This window comes from Theropithecus gelada, chromosome 14, assembly GCF_003255815.1.
Source record: "Theropithecus gelada isolate Dixy chromosome 14, Tgel_1.0, whole genome shotgun sequence".
NCBI classification, from domain to species: Eukaryota; Metazoa; Chordata; class Mammalia; order Primates; family Cercopithecidae; genus Theropithecus; species Theropithecus gelada.
Window position 1 is genome coordinate 117135749 of NC_037682.1, and position 16763 is coordinate 117152511.

General features: G+C 40.6%; 2 protein-coding genes across 6 annotated transcripts; one reads left to right on the forward strand and one right to left on the reverse strand.

Annotated features, from left to right (window-relative positions):
• The first annotated feature begins 213 nt into the window (after positions 1 to 213).
• On the forward strand, positions 214 to 14210 carry HYLS1 (HYLS1, centriolar and ciliogenesis associated). 4 transcript variants are annotated; one of them, XM_025358440.1, is made up of 3 exons: positions 214 to 609; positions 4953 to 5003; positions 12915 to 14210. In XM_025358440.1, exon 3 carries the CDS (start codon positions 12940 to 12942, stop codon positions 13837 to 13839), a length of 900 nt encoding a protein of 299 aa, XP_025214225.1. In that variant the 5' UTR covers positions 214 to 609; positions 4953 to 5003; positions 12915 to 12939; the 3' UTR covers positions 13840 to 14210. The 4 variants fall into 4 exon arrangements, with proteins under 4 accessions (XP_025214225.1, XP_025214224.1, XP_025214226.1 ...); XM_025358439.1 differs by lacking the exon at positions 214 to 609 and adding an exon at positions 2181 to 2284; XM_025358441.1 differs by lacking the exons at positions 214 to 609; positions 4953 to 5003 and adding an exon at positions 2181 to 2284.
• On the reverse strand, positions 7006 to 16453 carry PUS3 (pseudouridylate synthase 3). 2 transcript variants are annotated; one of them, XM_025358437.1, is made up of 4 exons: positions 16402 to 16453; positions 9458 to 9881; positions 8775 to 9340; positions 7006 to 7826 (listed from the first exon to the last, which is right to left on the reverse strand). In XM_025358437.1, exons 2-4 carry the CDS (start codon positions 9833 to 9835, stop codon positions 7325 to 7327), a joined length of 1446 nt encoding a protein of 481 aa, XP_025214222.1. In that variant the 5' UTR covers positions 9836 to 9881; positions 16402 to 16453; the 3' UTR covers positions 7006 to 7324. The 2 variants fall into 2 exon arrangements, with proteins under 2 accessions (XP_025214222.1, XP_025214223.1); XM_025358438.1 differs by lacking the exon at positions 9458 to 9881 and having other exon boundaries at positions 16402 to 16447.
• Between the last annotated feature and the right edge of the window lie 310 nt (positions 16454 to 16763).

A 16763-nucleotide genomic window follows, 5' to 3' on the forward strand; every position in this document is an offset into this window, starting at 1 on the left:
CATTATTGTTCTGCCTTCAATACCGAGAAGACTTAAACAGAGAAGAACTGAAAATATTAGAGACAGGATGTAATCAGTCAGATAAGGGAGGACTATAGTTGAAGAAGTTTGTCTGAAAATGTCAACAAAGAGGTGAGGTAAGCAAAGATATCATAAAGGAGTGGTTAACTTGGCCGGGCGCGGTGGCTCACGCCTGTAATCCCCACACTTTGGGAGGCCAAGGCGGGTGGATCACCTGAGGTCAGGAGTCAAGACCAGCCTGGCCAACATGGCAAAACCCCGTCTCTAATAAAAATACCAAAATTAGCTAGGCACGGTGGCACGCGCCTGTAATACCAGCCACTCAGGAGGCTGAGGCAGGAGAATCACTTGAACCCAGGAGGCGGAGGCTGCAGTGGGTCGAGATCGCGCCATTGCACTCTAACCTGGGCGACAAGAACGAGACTCTGTTTCAAAAAAAAAAAAAAAAAATAGGAGCGGTTACCTTAAGCATGATGATATAACCAGTTGAAAGCAATATCTGAGTGCATAAAGAAGTTGATGAGTTGATAAACCAACAACACCTAATTAGGGAAAGCATACGGAAGAGAGCTGTGTTGCAATCAAAAGGTAAGGAAGCCATGTTAAACGACACCGCTTAGATGTAATCAGCAAAATCCAGATTACGGGAGATTGTACAGGACCAATCACCTGGTTCCTTTGACAAATAAATTGCAAGGAAAAAAAAAATGAAGGAGGAATTTAAAGAATAAAAGAAGCTTAAGAACATATGGATTTGACATATCACATGGATTTGACTGGATCCTGACCCAGATAAGCAGACTAAAAAAAAAAAAAGACAAGCAGAAAATTGAACTCTGGATATTTGATGATAGCAAGAAAACATATTAAGTACTTCAGGTGTGATAATAATATTATGGTATGCTTTTAAGACGTCCTTTAATTTTCCAGAGATTATACTGAAATATTTAGATTTCAGATACTTTGTATTTGCTTCAAAACAATACAAGACAAGGTATGTGGTTAGTGATATAGAAGTAACAAGACGGGTCATAAGTTAATCATTGCTGAATCTGATATTGAGTTCACCGGGCTTCATTATGTATGGCTTTTCAAAATTTGTTTGAAATTTTCCATAACAAATTTTTAAGATGAGATTTGGTTTGCAGAGTAAGATTTTCTTCTATATACTGTATTTTAAGTGGTCTTGGTTAAAGTTTCTTGTTTACGGTTTGACCTGGGTTCAGTAGATTTCTGGGAACCACAAGCATTATTAAATCAGATCTAAGAAAAATTGGAGGACTAAATAATCCACAAAAAAACCAGGGTTGGGTAGAACACAAGATACCACTTGAAATATGAAATATGCAGGAGTAGATCCTTCAAGTTGCTATGTATTAAAGGTTTTCAAAGATCAACATTTAATATAAAGGATAACAAGAAACTAATTGGGGCAACGCACGGTGGCTCACGCTGGAAATCCCAGCACTTTGGCAGGTGGAGGCCGGCGGATCGCTTGAGGTCAGGAGTTCAAGACTAGCCTGGCCAATATGGTGAAACCCCGTTCTCTACTAAAAATACAAAAATTAGCTAGCTGTGGTGGCACACACCTGTAGTCCCAGCTATTCAGGAGGAGCTCAGTGCGCCGGGGCTTCATACAGCCGCTCTGTCAGGCCCCAGGGGCACGTCTAGAGCGCCCAGGCAGACGGTTGGAACCGTGCCCTGAGCGCCTTCCCCTCCCGGCACCACTGGCCCCGCAGCAGCCAGCAGTTGAGAAGGGCGGAGGCTGATTCCAATGAGGTGGCAGAACGTTAGGCGGCCTCTCCAAAATCCCAGCTACCTCGCCGTTAGCCAAAGTTTGAGAGTTTTCTCCTTCTCTTCGAGGGCCCAACCTCCCTTCCAGACTTACTACACCGGAGGCATCGCAGCAACAACTGCTGCCTGCACGCCTCAGCTAGGCGGGCTCGGATATCCATTTTTAGGGCAGCATGCGAAACCCCGGGCATGCTCCCGCTTGCGGAGAAGGCCAAGAGAAAATATGCGCCAATCAGGATGCAGACTTGGAGGACGTTTACCCTCAGGACCAATAAGAGGAACGGTGGGCGGGGCTAAGGGTGCCGGTTCGCTCTCGGGATTTAAACCTCAGCGGCCGGCGGTTAACGGCAGGCTCGGCGCGTGGGGGGAAGTGCGCCTGCGCCAGCTACGCGAACGCTAACAGAATCTGCGGTGCTCTGCCGGCGGCTGGCAGGACGCGGTGTAGAGAGAGTGGACTTCGGCGACGCGGGTAAGCCAGGCGAAGGCCGGAAGCGGCGGGACGCGGGGACCTGGTGACTGCCGGCCCACTGCCGCGGGAGCTCTCGCTCCTTTTCCCACCTTCGGGATGGTGCAGAGTGGCAGCTTCCCTCCCTGGTTTCCAGGTCCTGCCTGGCGAGCAGTCCCGAACCTCGGCGTTCCTGAGGAAGGCGGCCCGGGCAGCGTGAGCTACAGGCGCTGTGCGCGGCGGGCCGCGGCCCCTGGAGGTAGCGGTGTGCGCTGGCCGCCGCCGCCGTCTTTGTCCTGGTGGTCTCCCTCAGCTTCTGGGCCGCGCCCCTGGGACCAGGCGGAGGCCGGCCACGGCCCCGGGACTGGAGCTGAGTCCCCGAAGGCCGCTGGCGATCCGGGTCCTAGCCACGCCCGCGGCCAGGCGGGGCGACTGCGAGCTTTGCCATTGAAAGGCGGAGCGTGTCTTGTCGCCTTCTAGCTGCAGCTTTTGTGAATTGCCGCATGGAACCGTCCAAGGTGTTTGCCCACCCCGAAATGGAAGTAAATCTTTTCTATTCTAAACAGTCTACAATCTCACTAAGCATGCAAAGGAAAACATTAAGATATCTTTTTAGATTGGTAAGATTTTTCAGTACCCAATGCTGGTGAGAAAGTGGAGAAATAAAAGCAAGCACTTTTATGCCCTGTGTGTTGGGAATAATCTGTTTTTTCTAGAGGGCAGTTTGGCATTATAAATCAGAATTCAGGACGGCCGCGGTGGCTCACGCCTGTTATCCCAGCACTTTGGGAGGCCGAGGCGGGCGGATCACTTGAGATTGGGAGTTTGAAACCAGCTGGCAAACATGGTGAAACCACGTCTCTACTAAAAATAGAAAAAAAAAAAAATTGGACGGGCGTGGTGGCGGGTGCTTGTGCTCTCAGCTACTTGGGAGGCTGAGGCAGGAGAATCGCTTGAACCTGCGAGACGGAGGTTGCAGTGAGCTGAGATCACTGCCTGGGCGACAGAGACTCGAGTGAAACAATAATAATGCCAAACTGCCTTCTGGATAAAGGGATTATCCCCAACACACAGGGCAGAATAAGGACGCTTGTTTTTATTTCTTCACACACTCGCCAGCACTGGGTATTGAAAAATCTTACCAATCTGAAATGGTGTCTTAATGCTTTTATACACATTGAGATTGAACATGTTTTCTGTTTATTAATTTTTGTTGTTGTTTACAAACAGACTTTGACTTTGTGCCCAGGCTGCAGTGCAGTGGCCAGATCATAGCTCATTGCAGCCTCAAACTCCAGGGTTCAAGCGGTCCTCCTGCTTCAGCCCCCATAGTACTGAGACTACAGGCTTACGCTACCATGCCTAATCTTTTTTTCTTTTTCTTTGAGAGATGGGGGTCTTGCTGTGTTGCACAGGTTGGTCTTTAACTACTTCCCAGCCCCAAGCGATCCTCCCACCTCAGCCTCCAAAGTGCTGGAATTACAGGCATGAACCACTGCGCCCAGCCTGTTTATTAGTTATTATTTCTTTGGTAAAGCATCTGTCTTTTCTCCCTTATCTTACTGATATGTGTACCCTTTAATAGCTTTCTAAGAGGAATTCAAATTACTGATATTTAAACCTGTTACAAGTATTTCTCCCAGTTTGTTGTCTCTTTTGCCTTCATTATGGTATTGTTTGCCTTTGTGGTAGGATGTTTTGTTTTAATACTATGATTCCTTAAGCTGCTTGCTTACCTCCCCAGAGGTAGAGAAATTTGTTATAACTGCAATAGCCTCCCTGTAACAGTCTACTGACCCAGTCCCTTTATCTCAATTTAAAGTCTTCACCCCTTCTCCCCTTGAAATCCTTTTGATTGTAACTAGCTAAACCTAGGATGCTGAGTCACTGAGATTTTTTGAGAGAAGATATCATTAGGTATTTTGGTCAACGTTGTCTGTGTTTACAAAATACAAGTTGCTCTAGCTTTTATGTGAAAGTTTCCCTGTAAAGAGAAAGGATTGTTCTATCTTTTATATTACAAAGAGAAGGAACTGACAGTTACCTATGGACCTTATTAAAGTTTGTATTTTATTTATTGTTTGCAAACACCATCTTCATATGTTCAAGGAAAAAAATAGGATGTGACACAGTTGAAATGCAGAGGAAATAACACATTAATCACTGTATAGTAGGACACATGCCATTAAAACAAAAAAAAAAAACTAGCTCTTGGCTTTACTGCCAAAAGTCTTCCTGGCCCAAACAGAGTCTCACAAATGGTTATTTATGTATAGATATATAAAAAGTGTCATTTAAATTTCACAACCTATTGAAATAATTCCTTTATTCTAACATTTATTTAGTCCCTACCATGGGTCAGAGACTTCGGAATTTGTACAAATGCTGCCTAAGAGAACAAGTAACTTTGCAAAGTTGCATTTGGGGGCTTCCCATTTGTTCCACCTGTGATGACTGTCTTGACTTTTTCTATGGCAACTACCAAAAATGTAGTCACTAAATTCTTACTCTTCTAGATCGGATAGTATAATCTAGCCAAACTTGAAAGGATTTTACTTAAGATCTAAGACCCTGATCTTCTGATTCCTTTGCTTCTACACAGTATCCTAACAATGACTTTTGGTTAGTGCATTTTGTTCCATGTATCACTGCTTCAGAGTTAATTTTTTTAAGCTCTATTCTTCTTTTCTAGGTTTTTTTTTTTAATTGAATGTAAATGCCAATCAAGATACATTGAAATAAGGTAAGAAATTCAGAAAAAAAAAACCAACTTTGGTTTGCACTTACATGTTTTATTCCACCATGATCATTGATTACATGAAAAAGAGGATCTTTAAATCAAAATCAAAGGCCAAATTATATTTTAAGAATACTCAGGGCATGATGAAGTGTTGATAGACTAGGACCCAAAAAGCAGTGATAATGATTCAAATCCAGAAGACTTGGATGATACAATGGGCGATTTTGAATAAATCTTAAGTAATTTTGTACCACTATTTCCCCATCTCTAAAATGGGGATATTTTCTGGTTCCCTCTCTGCTAGGATATAACAGCTATTATAATGTACTTTTCAGTACTACAGGGTCACCCACCGTTTGTATGCTATTTTACTTCCTAAATCTGGAACTCTTTCAGTGAAGTTTTATTTCTGTGGTCCACCCCCTGCTGGGCTTCTGCAGAAATTATGGAGTATTAGTTTATGTTTATATATTAGTATTGTTTTTAATTGTCCCATGTGTTATTTGCACTAGCAGCTGGAGGAATTTGTATACCTGGAGTCTTGAACATGGGTAGGAAATAACTAATTATTGGTTGGTAAGTAAAACTTTGGATCTCATAAACATGGTAGAAGTGTAAATTATAGGATCAGAGTCTTAGATCTTAAGTAAAATCCTTTCAACGTTGACTAGATTGTACTATCCAATCTAGAAGAGTAAGAATTTAGTGACTACATAAGTCAAAACAGTCATCGTAGGTAGAATAAACAAGAAGCCTTCAAATGTAAGTTTGTAAAATTACTCGTTCTCTGAGGTAGCATTTGTAAAAATTCCAAATGTGGATAACACGCTGCAATTATGAAAATTATTTTTGAGGAAGAAGGTCTGAGTTCAAATTTTGATGTTTATTATTTTTATGGCTGCAAAGCATAATGTATTTAAGACAACTTTGAGTTCTTTTGAATAAATACTGGTGTTCACAAGTAATATTTTGAGGGTCACTTATTAACTTTGCTTTGAGAACAAGCAAAGCCCCATCTCATTTTTCCTCTCTCAGTATGCGGTACTACCAGCCACTCATTTTGCTCACATCTGAAACTTAGGAGTTATCTAGAAAGCCTCCCTAGTTTTGAACAGCATATTCACTGAGTTCTGTTGTTTCTACTTTCTTAATCTGAAATTTCTACTTATCTCCCTTCACCTCACTAAAAGTCTCTTCTAGGCCATTTCATCATCCATTGCCTCCATTACTCCAACAGCCCCCTAATTTGTCACAATGCCTCCAATCTTGCCCTCTTCCCATCCACAGAACACTCAGAGCAATATTTTTGCCACACAATTCTGTTGGGCATGTAAATTATTTCAGTGGCCCTGCAAAATCTAAGCTTTTTAAGGAATGCCTTTGCTCTACAAATGTGACCTTTGGTTACCTTTTTAAACTACGTTCTTGTCACTCTCAAGCCATATTAAAGAATTCACAGTTGCCTGAATGCATATCCTGTCATCTCTAACCCTTTATACAACTGTATCTTCTGCCTTCTGACACACTTAAAGTGGTTATCCTCACTTTAACTGGCTCCCACTTGTTCTGTAAGATTTAGCTTTAATATCTCCTCTATAAGAACTTGCGTATAGTCACTAGCCCAAGGCTTGACAAACACCATGGCCCATGAACTATGAGTGCTTTTTACATTTGTAAAGGATTGTAAAAATACGTATGCAATGGACGTCATTTGTGGTTCACAAAGCCTAAAACATTTACTCTTTAATCCTTCACAGAAACATTTACCAACCTTTGCACTAGATTTATATGCTTTGTAAGATAAGGTACTGTGCTTTATTCATTTAGTTAACTTCCAGGTAGGTGCCTGGCATTAAACCAATTTATCCAATCTTTAATTAAATGAATTTAATATTCTTAAATTCTGTCTTAGAAAATAAGACACTCAGGTGAAGCAGTTTATGAAAATTCAGATGAGTAGTGAATAACTTATCTGCTTTGGGGGAGAAAAACACAACAAATTAGATACTTGCAGGATTACGCTTTAATTAATTTGAATACAAGGCACAGGTTTCCAGGTGTACGTAAATACGTCTCCATTTTACGACTGCTTTTTGCTTCTTTAATCTCTTAATCCTTTTGGAACGGGATAAGAGAGTATTTGAAATTTCTTATTAAAGCAATAACTTCCTTAATAGGGCTTCAGTCTTTTTGCTTTTTTTTTTTTTTTTTTTTTTTTTTGAGAGCTGATCATCTGAATTCCTAGTACTTGCAAGTACATTTTTTTTTTCCTTTCTGTCCACCTACCATTAGGTGGTTCCTAGATCCTGGCAAATTGTCTATGGTTAAATGATGCTTTTAATTTCTGTGTCAACACAGACCTTCTTTGTTGGTGTCTCCAAATTAGTATTCTCTTCCTCTGTTATGTCATTACAGTCCCTTTTGGCTTTTGTTTCTTCCTCATGGAATAAATGTGGGTGCTCAATTCGTCCCCTACGTACAAAATGCTGAATCCGGGATTCCAATCCTTGGCATTTAGGACGGTCCATGAGGGGCTTATATGTGCGCATCTTCACTCCTTCTACAAAGGCACTGGTCTGCTTTATGACAGAGGGCTTAACATTTCCCCATTCTGTCATTCTATCCATCTTTGGTCCAATTCCACATGGTACTGCAACAGAGTCCAGTCCTTGTAGCATACTATACAACATGTGAGTTTTGACAGCATGATTAGCCCACAGTTGTTGTAGGTGGGTAATATTGAACTCCTGAGCCTCCTGGTCATAGATCCATTTGACATTTTCAAACTTACAGTCATATAAGACTAGAGGAAATTCTACAGCCATACTAGAGAAAAAGAAAAGAAAGGGTTTGAGAATACATAGCAGCCATCTAACAGTTCTTTAAAATCTAAGGGTTAGTTGCATTAAGGGAGCCGGGTAGGAGGTCACCGTTGATGTTAATATTGACTAATAGCTGAGAAAATATCTCACCATCCCTAACCTTGAACACCTTTATTACAATAATGAAAAATGCAACAAATCATAGACCAACCTGATCTATGTTAGGTAAATGTCAGTGCTAACAAGACATGGCTCCATCATACTGCTATAAAATTTAAAATAGCTGGCATTTTTTCCAAATTTGTTAATAGCATTGCAATTTTGTATAGTATGGGTAAAATTATTTGGTATCTATCTCAGCCTGTTCTCAAAATAAAAATCTTGACTATTCTTTCTTTCCTACCGTTTCAGAAATACGAAATTAGGAAAAATTTAGAAGTACAGTAGGATGACTACTCAGTAATATAAAACAAGCAAGATTTAATATGAATAGTTTGTTCATTTTAATTTTACCACATCCTAACAATAATACCTCAACATAAATTCAGAAACAACAAAGATGTAGAAATTAATGTCCTTTTACTTAAGGAGCCTGGTCAAAACACCTGTCTCTTTACTCATGGGATAGAACAATGAGAGGAAATTAGAATATACTGCTGTCTCTTACATGTTCATAACATTCTACAATTCAGATTAAAGCTTCATGAAGGCAGAATCAGTGACCATTATTTAGATAGTTACGGGGGAGAGGAGGATATGCTATTTTTTGTTTGGTTTTTTGTTTTTGTTTTTGTTTTTGAGACAGTCTCCCTCTGTCACCCAGGCTAGGATGCAGTGGTCCAATCTCAGCTCAGTGCAACCTCCGCCTCCTGGCTTCAAGTTATTCTTTGCCTCAGCCTCCTGAGTAGCTGGGACTACAGCCATGCGCCATTTGTTTTTGTTTTTAACTCACCTATATTGAGGCTTCTGGGGATTTTTCTCTATATTCAGCAGCTCATCAATAATCTCTGGCTTCTCCATTCCTTGGCCAATCAGAAAGAGGATAGCCATCATACATCGGACTTGATGATAAAGGAATGCCTGGCCAGTCACTTCAAACTGACATAACTGGAAAGGTTCTTGCCATCTCCCCTCACCTGGGCTCTGGCCCACTAGCTGTACTTGAGCAGACAGAATAGTCCTCTGAAAATTAATCACACCATTGGCTACATCCATTTTACACAAGTTCCTGAAATCATGGGTGCCAACATACTTCTGAGCTGCATAATCCATGGCTACAATATCTAAATCAGCACGAGGGAAAAAATAGCGGTAAGTCCGCTCAAGACAGCTGAACCTAGCACTGAAGCTTGGTTCTACAGGGGCCCAGGCCAATATACGGATGTCTGGAGGGAGTACCCGATTGAGAATGTGGGTATAACGGATCTCTTCAGCAGTAGCATTTGCTTCTTCTTTTACATTAAAGTCCTCAGAATCCCTGCCCCTTGGAAATTGAGAGCGAAGGTCAAGTGAAATCACCTGTGGAGTTAGACAAAGATACTGGGTTTTAGAGACACAAATAATCTCAGTATTCAGTGTGTATACCTAGAATATCCTAGTATTGCTTGCTTTGAGAAACAGTGTATTGGCCCTTACCTGTCCAAAGGCACTAACTCCTTTGTCTGTTCTCCCACATCGGTGATAATTGGATGTCTGTCTGCTTTCTACTAGTCGAGTCTTAGTTAGAGCCTCAAACAGTTTCTCTTCAATGGTATTATTTGTGTTTTCCTGACTAGCAAAGCCCTGGTATCCCCAGCCCATATAGGCTATTCTTAGGGCTACATGTCTTCGGCCATGAGCACTGAAATCAAATGCACGCTTAGTTTTTCCAGCTCCTGATGAATTTTCTCTAATGTTTGAGTCCTCTTTATTTTTGGCCTGTTCCTTTCTAAGTCTTTGCACCTCTTGCTCCAGTTCTTGTACTCTTTTTAGGAGTTTTTCAGTCTGGTTTCTGTCTGTGTCATTATCAGCCATGATACAACAGCCCCAGGAGTAAAGGAATCATACAGGTCCGCCCTGTCTGAAAAGAGAGCAAAGGGATACAACAGTTTCAGTGCCAGTTCCTTTGATGATGTTCCAATGGTATATAAAATTTAATTTAACGCCCAAAGAATATACTTTTGCTTTTCCAGGGATACAAGCATTAGCTTTATTGTGGGTTGATCATCCATAGATATTCTTTTCAATCCCTTCTGGCCAGTTCACAGAGGGAAAGAACTATTATTCAGCTGTCATTATTAAGGTTTCATTAAAGCAGTCAAAATTTAGGGAGAATGTCTATAGATTTCATTTCTCTATCTTCACTGAATTGATTGAGGACTGATGTTACAAATATTTTTTCTCTAAAACATTTCCATTTGATTTCTCATTGTATTCAATTCTCTAGTCATAAGATTTCTTTATATGGGCTACTTATGTCTGCTCTGGGTTTCTACTGCTTTCCATTATTTCAAATAAATGACTTGTATGTTCCATCATCTAATATTCGTTAGATGAATATTAGGTGGTGCAGTAGAAGCTAGCCTAACTGAAGAAGCTTACTGATGGTTGTATTTCACATTGGAAGTAGAAGCTAGAGACAAGATTTTCTCACTTTAAGCCGTTTTGATGAGAGAAAAAAAGGTAATTAAGCACACTGACCCCTTTTTAAAGCTGAATTAAATGCATATTAGATTTCCGTACCTCTAATAGTTTAAAAAGTCAGTCTGATGTAATGTAGATGTCAGTGTAGAAATTCCTGTTATATTTCAATAATCTGAGGAGAAGTATACTACATCCTTAAAATTGGGATGGTCCTAGACAATCTGTGACTGATGGTTACTTTAGTTAGAGAAGACCATCTCCACATCTGTTCTAAGGCTATATTATCTAAGTGTAGGTAGCTTAGTTTTTTACTCTGAGTTTCTATATCTATAACAGATTAAAAGTTTAAATTGTAAAAAATGAAACTGAAAGTACTAGAAGAAAACATGGAATAACGTTTTTCTTAAATTCTGGAATGGGAAAGGCATTTCTAAGCAAAACAGTCTAGAAACCCAGAAACTGTAGAAAAACAAAAGATGTAACCTAAAAGTAAAAATTTCTCCCAGCAAAAAATAAAGTCAAAAGGCAAAAAACAAACTGAGAAGAAAAAAATAAGTGATGGTGAAGTGCTATCTTCCTTAATATGTAAGTATTTCATGAATATATAAATCAGTTTTAATGAAAAAGAAAAAAAACCAGCAACTTGAGAGATGGACAAAGACCAAGCATTTCAAACAAAAAGAAAAAAGCTTATAAAAATAGTTGTTAAAATTTCTAAATGCTCAATTTTACTCAGCTGAAATAAATGCAAAAGGATATGAACTATTTTTCAAGGAAGTGACTGCAAAGACAAAGTTTGATAGTATACCACTTTGGAGAGGGAACAGAGAAACAAGCTCTGTTAATATATGGTCAGTACAGCTTCTTTGAAGGTAAACATTTTGGCAACAGCTCTCAAAATTGAATATATACATGCCTTTTGGCCCACATCTCCCATGTCTAGAAATTTAACCTATTCATATGCTTGCACAAATAGATAAAAACTTGCAAGATACTCGTTTTAGCATCAGTAAACCTATAAACCTAAATCACAACAGTAAGGGAATGGCTGAATAAATGTATGGTATATTCATACACTGGAATTCCGCACAACATAAAATGAAGAAGGTCGGCCTGTGCTGATATATATAGCTGGATAACCAAGATTATCTTTAAGGTTCAGAAGAGTTGTGTAGTGTTCTCCTTTATGGTATAAAAAAATAAAAGTACATGTGAATATGGAAAATTTCTGGATAATCATAAGAAATTGCCTTTGAGAGTAAAAATTGGTCGGGGAGGGAACGTCCTTGCTTAAAATTATCATGTGCATGTATTAGTTTTTCGGTTTAAAAAGAAAAACAGTGGGGACGCAGGAAATAGTGGACAGTAGATACCTATCTCAGATCCAGTCAGGAAACTAGCATTGGGTATATGGCTGATTGATGTGGGTACTAAGTTATTTCAGACACTAGAATAAACAGATTTAGCTGGCAACTGAAGATGCGTTAAAATTACTAAGACAGCTGGGCGCGGTGGCTCACGCATGTAATCCCAGCACTTTGGGAGGCCAAGGCGGGTGGGGTGCCTGAGGTCAGGCGTTTGAGACCAGCCTGGCTAACATGGTAAAACCCTGTCTCTACTAAAAATTCAAAAATTAGCTGGGCATGGTGGCCCACGCCTGTAATACTCCCAGTTACGCCGGAGTCTTAGGCAGGAAAATCGCTTGAACCCAGGAGTGGAGGTTGCAGTGAGCCAAGATCGTGCCACTGCGCTCCAGCTTAGGCGGCAGCAAGTCTTCATCTCAAAAAAAAATAAAAAATAAAAAAAATTACTAAAGCATAGAAATTATATGTATGCATATATATATATATACACATTATATGTGTGTGTGAGAACACAACACTGCTTTTACGATTTTTTTTTTTTTTTAGATCAAATCACTCTTTTATGGTTAAAAGCGGGAACTCAGTCTGAAGCCAAACTGCTTGAGTTAGAATTTCAGCTCCACTACTTACTAGCTGAGTAACCTTGGGCAAGTTATTTAACTTCTCTGTGCCTCATGTTATTCATCTGTGAAAAGCAGATAATCCCACAGCTGAAAATTACGTGAATTAATAAATGTAAAGCACATAGGACAATGGCAGGCATATAAAATACTCCCTAAGTACCTGTTACACAGTGTACATTAAGCAGTATGCCCCATATCATGTAGTTTCAAGCTTTTCTTATGCCAGAACTATACTGTCCTGTTTTAGGACCTGAAGATGGCAAGACAGTAGAAAGCAGGAGTAAGAGTGGAAATGAAAGCAGGTAATAGATTACCTAGAACTGAGTTAAGGCCCCTCTAAACTGTTCTGATACTACCCTGTATTGAATTTATGATTGCCTTAGCCATTCTTTCTCCACTTGACTGCTATAAAATAGAAGGGAATGAGCAATTTATGAGCTGGGAATTTATTATCAGAAAACTGACCAATGTTATCTCTTGCAGAAGGTCCTACAGTGTAGGGGAAGCAATGGAAGAACTTCTACCTGATAGACAAATATGGGCTACTATGGATCCAGAAGAACGAATGTTGGCAGCTGCTACAGCTTTTACCCACATCTGTGCAGGGCAGGGTGAAGGAGATGTTAGGAGAGAAGCCCAATCTATCCAATATGATCCCTACAGTAAAGCTTCAATAGCCCCAGGAAAGCGACCTACTCTTCCTATGCAACTACAGTACCCACATGTAGAAAGTAATGTCACTTCAGAAACAGTCTCTGAGGCCTCCCAAAGACTCCGAAAGCCAGTGATGAAGAGAAAGGTGCTGCGTAGAAAGCCAGATGGGGAAGTATTAATAACAGATGAGTCGATTATCAGTGAATCAGAATCTGGTACAGAAAACGATCAGGGTCTCTGGGACTTAAGACAAAGGCTGATGAATGTGCAGTTCCAGGAAGACAAGGAATCTTCATTTGATATTTCACAAAAATTTAATCCACCACATGAACACCAAAGAATTTCTCAAGATCAGCTCATTTGCTCTCTACAAAGAGAAGGAATGGGCTCTCCAGCTTACGAACAAGACCTCATTGTTGCCAGCAGACCCAAGTCCTTTATTCTCCCAAAGCTGGACCAGTTAAGCCGAAACCGGGGCAAGACAGACCGGGTAGCCCGGTATTTTGAGTACAAACGGGACTGGGACTCAATACGTTTACCTGGTGAAGATCATAGGAAGGAATTACGCTGGGGTGTCCGAGAGCAGATGCTTTGTCGAGCAGAACCCCAATCCAAACCTCAGCACATATATGTCCCAAACAATTATCTAGTACCAACGGAGAAGAAAAGGTCTGCACTCCGTTGGGGTGTTCGTTGTGACCTTGCAAATGGTGTCATACCCAGGAAGCTTCCCTTCCCTCTTTCTCCTTCTTAAATCTTTTTAAACTTCTTTCACAGGATTGTTTGAGATAACCCAGCTCTTTATATCGTTCCTTTTAAATAGAAACAATTGTCTTGAAAAGCTCTTAGAAACATCTTACGGTAAGGACTTCACCTATCATTGGTCTTTCCTAGCTATATATCACATTGGTATCAGATAATACTTCCAAATTGCCACTCAAATCCAGCAGTTGCAAGATAAATCATCAGAAAGAACAACAGACCTGGTATTTCTATTTTGTCAAATTAGTAAGGGCCCTTTGTGTCCTGTAACCTTTTTTACCTATCATTGTGAGTTGCTGTACTTTAATGTGTGTTTTTTAAGTTGCTGGGCATTACACTTATCAATTAAAGTATTTTGGAAATTCATGAACTTGAACATTATTTAATGAAATACTTGCCTAAGATGATCTTGAACCTGGGCTATGATGAGAGCTCATAAGAAGGAACAAAAACCTGCCTTTTACACAGTCCTCAAGGATGGGAGAGGTTAACAACATAGCCCTCATTACTAAAGGTATACAACAAATCCAAGTAGTTTTATTTAAATAATGCCCCAAAACAGTACCATATAACATACAGGATTCAAACTTGTTTTATTTCAGAATTACTTCAAAAATATTTTGCCTGCCAGCTGTTTTTCTGGAATACCATGCTTTTTATAATTTGCCCGAGATTTTTGTAGGAATTATGCCTCACTTGGAAGACTATTCCTACTCCAGTAGAATTTCAAACTAGTAACATTTGGAATCAGATGCAAAATTAAATACCGGTATGAACCTACTTAGCCTGTGTGGGTGCAGATCAAAATATGAATTCTGTTCACCTTAAATTGTACTTTATCTGTTCCTGATATTTCTAACCCAACGGGGACCATCTAAAATCTAAAAGTTGTCAGTTTTAACACCAGAGGCCAGAAGAATGATGGCACAGTTTGCTTGTTCACAGAGAAAAAGCTCTGACATAAAGGTGAATGACCTTGCCTGTTACTATCTGCGAAAATCACTTTCCCTATAACATTTAAAGCCACATAATTCACATATTCACCCAGTTCTGTCTGTTAGGCATTTGTCAGGAAAAGAAGTAATCAACAACTCAGATGCATGTAGGATATACTCACCGCAAATAAGTAGAAACTGCAAACTGTCCAACAGTGGAATAGTAAATGTTTTTAAAGGTATTAGAATATTCAATAGTCATTGGGAATCTTGGGGAAAGTAATATGGGAAGGTGCAAATTAAGTGAAATATAAACACAGGATGATCTCAGTACACACAGGGAAAGATCAAAACCTAACTCCTGAGTAGTGGGATTAAAGGTAATTTGTATTTACACCTCGGCTTTCTATGAGGTCAAAAATTACATGGTGATTTTAACATGCAAAACACTCCAATTATTTATTTGGATCTCAAAAGTCCATCCAGTATTACCAAAGTCTCCAAAGTTAACTAGTTCATCTCCCCTGCTAATTAAAGAACTAGGCCAGAGAGTGAGTCTAGTTGGTTATAAGGCAGATTTGTGGCAAAAACAGGACTTGGTACACTACAGTGCTTTTTCCAGCACACCTTATCCTTCTTCAGGGTGAAGTGCAGTAGTTCCCAAGCAGATGTTTAAGGTAACACCTTGGCCAGGGCTGCCAAGTGACCACAAAGAGGGAATTCGTGTGTCCCCTAAGTTTTACAAACTAAAACAGCCATCCCCAGATGTTCCATACATTGGGCAGGACGCCGTGGCTCACGCCTGTCATCCTAACATTTTGAGAAGCCAAGACGGAGGATCGCTCGAGGCCGGGAGCTCGAGACCAACCTGGGCAACAGAGCGAGACCATCTCTACAAAAAATTAAAAACTAGCCTGCCAAGATGGCGCGCGCCTGTAGTCCCAGCTAGTCGGAGGCTGAGGTGGAAGGATCGCTTGAGCTCAGGAGGTCGAGGCTGCAGTGAGCAGTGATCACGACACTGCACTCTGCCTGGGGGACAGTCTCAAAAAAAAAAAAAAGAAAGAAAAAAGGTCTAATCTCAGGAACCAGTGGGTTAACACAAATAGCATTCCTCTTGATAAACTTTATATTAATCCAAAGGGAAGAAGAGGGAGTACTGTCCAAAGGATTAGCAGACACGCACTATGATCACTAGAAAGCAATCGTGCTCTGTGTGTAAGGCAATCCCCAAAATAATTTGAAAATTGCTGCCACAGCCTCCCACATAATCCTGGGTTCTCAACTTCTACTGTTTTATGAGCATCCATTTCTAAGTGGGGCAGCAGAGCACTTTTGTACTTCACAGTACAAGGCCCACTGAAGCTCCCGTCACAACGAAATTAAAGACGCCCCGACTGCGGCGAGTTTCCGCCGGGAGCTCCAGAAAGTACCAGGCACAAAAGAAAAATACATGGTCTTAAGCGATGTCTCATTTCCAGACACCAATTCTTTCCTGAAAAGACCAAAGTATGTGAAAGAGGGCAAAAAGAAGACAACAGACAACCGTTCAGCAGTGTGTCCATTTGTCCCTTCCCCTGTGGAACCCAGAAAGTAACCCACCCCAAAAATCCCACACTTACTTTCCGGTAGCCGGCCGCGCAGCGTTTCCCAGACAGGAAGCTGTCGCTGTGCGTCTTCTGCGCAGGCGCCCGAGCCCTCATGGGAAGTGTAGTCCACGTTTGTGGGAAATGTAGTTCTGAGAACCGAGCTTGCTGCTAGAATCTACCTCAAGTTTTCTAGTCCAACTACCGTTTCTCCACCAACAAGGGAGAATCTGGGCCTGTGGCAGGACAGCAATAAAAGGAGGAATTCTAGTGCTACGCTAAACTAATAGAAAAAAAGGTAATTTTTCAAATGTCTGCTATCCTTATACGAAAACTAAAACATTGAAGATGCTGGCTCGATTTTGTACCTAGTTAAATGAGAAGAAAGTTACCATTGA

Coding starts and splice junctions, on each gene's coding strand:
- PUS3 (XM_025358437.1), bottom strand. CDS start 9,835: ATGGCTGATAATGACACAGACAGAAACCAGACTGAAAAACTCCTAAAA. Junction 9,341..9,457: donor GAGTTAGTGCCTTTGGACAG/GTAAGGGCCAAT, acceptor CTAACTCCACAG/GTGATTTCACTTGACCTTCG. Junction 7,827..8,774: donor CCCCAGAAGCCTCAATATAG/GTGAGTTAAAAA, acceptor CTTTTTCTCTAG/TATGGCTGTAGAATTTCCTC.
- HYLS1 (XM_025358440.1), top strand. CDS start 12,940: ATGGAAGAACTTCTACCTGATAGACAAATATGGGCTACTATGGATCCA.